The 4,993-nt window shown below is 43.8% G+C and overlaps 1 protein-coding gene across 1 annotated transcript; it reads left to right on the top strand.

Moving 5' to 3' along the window:
- Nucleotides 1–4,993, top strand: LOC132622137 (probable cysteine protease RD21B). Its single transcript, XM_060336675.1, has 5 exons — nucleotides 1–646; nucleotides 1,635–1,870; nucleotides 1,968–2,105; nucleotides 2,214–3,803; nucleotides 4,547–4,993. The coding sequence occupies exons 1-5, from the start codon at nucleotides 154–156 to the stop codon at nucleotides 4,688–4,690; spliced, it is 2,601 nt and encodes an 866-aa protein (XP_060192658.1). The 5' UTR covers nucleotides 1–153; the 3' UTR covers nucleotides 4,691–4,993.

Here is a 4,993-nt window from a genome sequence, read left to right as displayed (position 1 = left end):
TTAAACAATTGTATTATTGTCATTCTGAAAACAACTGCTAACTGTTGTTCATACCATATCTTCCGTTGACTGATTGAGAGCCTCAAAAGGCACCTTTACTATATAAACAGAAGTGCCTGATTAAAATCATTTATTGGACAATGTCACTGGAAAATGGGAAATAAACAAGAAACCTATCTTCTCCTTTTTCTTTTCCTGATCTTAGCTGCTTTGTCATCTCAAGTTTATTGTTTCTCTAGTGATTTCTCAATAATAGATAGACCAAATGAGTTCATATCAGATGGAAGAGTTTCCCAACTGTTCCAAGAATGGAAACAGAAGCATGGGAAAGTTTACAAGGATGAGAAAGAGGAGGAAATGAGGTTGGAGAAGTTTAGAAGGAATGTGGAGTATATAGTGGAAAAGAACTCAAAGAGGAAGTCACCTTCAGACCATTTGGTTGGTCTGACCAATTTTGCTGATATGAGCAATGAGGAGTTCAGGGAAGTTCATGCTTCAAAGATAAAGATACCCTTTAACAAGAGACAGATTATTCAGATGAAGAGTGTGGAAACAAAACCAACTCCAATTTCTTGTGATGCTCCTCCTTCAAAGGATTGGAGGAAACATGGCGCTGTCACTGAGGTCAAGAACCAAGACCTATGTGGTAAGCTCACTTATGTTCTTTTATCCTTTTAAATTGATCATGGTACCAATAGGTAGATGCTGTTTTATCTGTTTGCCAGTCTGTTGGCCTGAATTGTAAGGGTTCCGCTATCTCTTGAAGTCTCTTACAGTTTTTAGTAACTACCTTGTTGCTTATCGGTTGGAGGTGGTTGTGAAGTTCACAGCATAGTACTAAGAAATAAATGGTGCTTCTATTATTTTTTTCTTTTGATCAAGTATAAAAGGTGCTTCTATTTAGTCGATATCTGGATAGCAAAAAAGGATAAACAGCTAGTAGAATGATTTGAACATTCATTTGACAGGAATAAAAAGGGCAATCAGTTGATTTTATTCTGTTTCTCTCTCAGGTTATAGAGCATAAGGGTGCAGTGGTTTCTTTAATTTGATTTGCTAATGATACTATGATAGAATTTAGAAAATGAACATTGATAACTAGTTTCCACCCGAAAGATGTGCTATTGGAACTTCCCTCTCTTCACTTATGTAACACAAAAAGGGAAAATGAAGATACTGAATACCTTCTTTAAGCTTCAAGCTTGACTACAATCTTACTCAGAATCCAACCAAAACAAACTAATTCTGCTTTGTTTTAAAAAAATATATCTTCATGTCCTGGTGCTTTTAGCGCTTCGTATATCAGTACTTCGTTGGGGTTTATAAATAGCATTGGAAGCCACACCAAAGTTGAATTGACTTATATTAGGTACATGTTTTACATCTAGGCAGCTTTAAGCATTATGTTCCCTGACACGAGCAGTATCAATGGCAGAATAGGCAATCTGCAAATTGAGCTAACTTACAGTCTAAATGGACCCTCTTTTGGCTAAAGTTGCTGGTCAATAGTACTGCTGCTATGGGCGCTTCCTGCTTTGCAATTTTATAACAATTAAGGAGCAATCCAGATGATCTATGGTCTTTAAATCTATATTAGTGGAGTAATTATTTTGATTTCTACTAAACATTTGCAGGAGCTTGCTGGGCATTTTCAGCATGTGGAGCCATGGAGGGAATAAATAAAATAGTTACTGGTGAACTTATTAACCTTTCTGTCCAACAACTTGTCAATTGTGATAATTCAAGCAATACCGGCTGTTATGGTGGATATATGGACCCTGCTTTTGAGTGGGTGATCAATAATGGTGGCATCAATTCAGAAGCTGATTATCCATACACTGTCTCTCAAGGCGCATGCAATATCACCAAGGCATGTGATGATCAATTTCATATCATGTCTTCTATTCATTTATCGAAATAGTGATATCCTTCTTTGAAAGAAAATCTTGATCATTGTTCCTCAACAGGTGAACCATAAGGTTGTAACAATTGATGGATACCGAGATGTTCCCCAGGGTGAAACTGCGCTTCTTTGTGCTGTTGCTCAACAACCTGTCAGTGTGGGCATCGATGCAACGAGTGCTGATTTTCAACTATATAGAGGGGTACTCTTATCTGTTACTCCTTCTTCACATAATTCTTTGCCGTTTCTTCTCTCACAAATCCCAAAATGACGTGCACTTTGTTTCGTTTGTATAATGGGAACAATGCAGGGAATCTATGATGGAAGTTGCTCTAGTAGTCCAGATGACTTGAGCCATGGAGTACTGATAGTAGGATATGGTTCTGAAGGAGATGATGACTACTGGATAATCAAGAATTCATGGGGTACATCATGGGGAGTGGAGGGGTATGGATATATAAGAAGAAACAGTGATTTGCCATATGGTGTTTGTGGCATTAATTCCTTGGCTTCTTATCCAACGAAGGAACTGTCTTCTGCACTATCTCCTTATCCGTCTCCGGCCGTTGCACCACCACCTCCACCGTCCCCTCCGCCCTCTCCACCACCTTCCACACCATCTCCTTATCCGTCTCCAGACGTTCCACCACCTCATCCACCATCCCTTATGCCCCCTCCACCACCTTCCACACCATCTCCTTACCCGTCTCCAGACGTTCCACCGCCTCCTCTGCCATCCCCTGCGCCCCCTCCACCACCTTCCACACCATCTCCTTATCCGTCTCCCGACGTTCCACCGCCTCCTTCACCATCCCCTCCGCCCCCTCCACCACCTTCCACACCATCTCCTTATCCGTCTCCAGACGTTCCACCGCCTCATCCACCATCCCTTACGCCCCCTCCACCACCTTCCACACCATCTCCTTATCCGTCTCCGGACGTTCCACCACCTCCTCCACCACCTTCCACACCATCTCCTTATCCGTCTCCAGACCTTCCACCACCTCCTTCACCATCCCCTCCGCCCCCTCCACCACCTTCTACACCATTTCCTTATCCGTCTCCAGCCGTCCTACCACCTCCTCCACCATCTCCGGCCGTTCCACGGTCCCCTCCGCCCCCTCCACCTCATCCACGATCCCCTCCACCCCCTCCGCCAACCGCTCCACCACCATTCTATCCACCATTTCCTCCACCATCCCCTCCTCCCTCTCCACCACCATCCCCTCCGCCACCTTCACCACCTCCTCCACAGTCCCCTCCACCCCCTCCGCCACTATCCCCACCGCCACCATCCCCTCCACCACCTCCTCCGCCATCCCCACCGCCATGCCCTCCACCACCTCCGCCACCATCCCCACCGCCACCTCCTCCACCATCCCCTTCTCCACCTCCTCCTCCATCCCCTCCGCCGCCATCCCCTCCGCCCCTTTCACCACCTCCTCCACAATCCCCTCCACCCCCTCCACCATCCCCACCGCCACCATCTCCTCCTCCACCGCCTCCACCATCCCCACCGCCACCATCTCCTCCTCCACCATCCCCACCGCCACCATCCCCGCCACCACCTCCTCCACCATCCCCACCGCCACCATCCCCTCCACCACCTCCTCCTCCATCCCCACCGCCGCCATCCCCTCCGCCCCCTTCACCTCCTCCTCCACCACCTCCTCCACCATCCCTTCCACCCCCTCCACCACCTTTTCCAAAACCAAGTGAATGTGGAGCCTGGCGTTATTGTCCTGAAGATCAAACATGCTGCTGTGAGCGGTACTACTTTGGCATATGCTTCATTCACAACTGCTGTCCTTATGAGGATGGCGTTTGCTGTCATGGATCAGACTATTGCTGCCCAATTGAATATCCCATTTGTGATGTTTATGAAGGCCTCTGCCTGAAGGTACGACTACTTATCTCACACCTTGTATCACCCAAACTGTGATAAGCAAATTTGTTCCTTTTGCCGGAGGAGTCAAAATCATTAGAAAGAAAATTTTAATAATCTTATTGGCTTTTGATGACTCCACCCCTTTCTTCTTATATTTCTTCTCTTTCAAACCTTTGCAAAAGTTAGTCATCTCTTATACCCTAGTATACTATGGCGACTCTATGAAAATCCTCATCCAATATCTAGGACTTGAAATTGCACCATCTAAGCAAGAGAGTCATACTGGCATTTTGGAGCGTGCAAAGATATTTGGAAGGTGTTTAGGACCTGTTTTTCCCTTAATTACTTTGGAAAGTGGAAACTAATGCCTAAATTTCTGGAAATTGTAGTCCTACATCATCTGTACCCCAAAATCTTGCTAGAGCATCTGCTATTCTCCCCTCTGCCTGTTTGTATCAGTTCATGACCAAAATCTACTAACGATAGTTTTTCAATCTTCAATACACCAAAAGGATGCAAATATCTTCTTCGATCTCGTAGAGTTTCCAAAGGGAGCACATACTAGAGAGAAAGGTACGAGGCGAAGGGAGTTAAATGCCAGAGAACTCATAGGGAAGATCACTCTTGATATTTTGCTTGTACCAAAAATTTAGGAGTTTAATTTAATTGACACACAATGTTAAGAATAAAATAAATTATGTTGAATATCTTATTAGGACTATTATTTATTTTCGAACTTGTTTTCCTTATTGCAGAGGTTTGAAGATACTTTGGGAGTGGCAGCAAAGAAGAGAAGAATGGCCAAATACAAGTTACCATGGAGTACAAGCACTAAAGAAACAGAGGAGATGGGCCAAACTCTGAAATGGAAGAGGAAGCATGTTCTCCAAATGTTCTAAGCTAAACAATTCTTATCATGTCATTCGACATTCTTAAGAATAAATTTGGTTCTGGTTCTAACACCAAGTATTTTGATGAATTAAACTTGTTAGCTGAAACCACTTCCTCAATAAATCTTGGTTGTGCAAATATATGTAGTTCTTGAAATAAAGGACTGGAAAGAGATGTAGACCCAAAATTCGACCAGCCACAATGTCACAAGCATTTCGTCAGCAGATGCACTATATCTTTGGTGAAGGTGGTCTTGGATGTATCTTAAGCATTTTCTTTTTTATATATAATATATACTTGATCAAGGAAAA

Source organism: Lycium barbarum, chromosome 12 (assembly GCF_019175385.1).
Source record: "Lycium barbarum isolate Lr01 chromosome 12, ASM1917538v2, whole genome shotgun sequence".
NCBI lineage: Eukaryota > Viridiplantae > Streptophyta > Magnoliopsida > Solanales > Solanaceae > Lycium > Lycium barbarum.
Note: the sequence above shows the minus strand (reverse complement) of the source record. Positions and strands in the feature narration are given on the sequence as shown.

Coding starts and splice junctions, on each gene's coding strand:
- LOC132622137 (XM_060336675.1), top strand. CDS start 154: ATGGGAAATAAACAAGAAACCTATCTTCTCCTTTTTCTTTTCCTGATC. Junction 647..1,634: donor CAAGAACCAAGACCTATGTG/GTAAGCTCACTT, acceptor AAACATTTGCAG/GAGCTTGCTGGGCATTTTCA. Junction 2,106..2,213: donor ATTTTCAACTATATAGAGGG/GTACTCTTATCT, acceptor GGAACAATGCAG/GGAATCTATGATGGAAGTTG.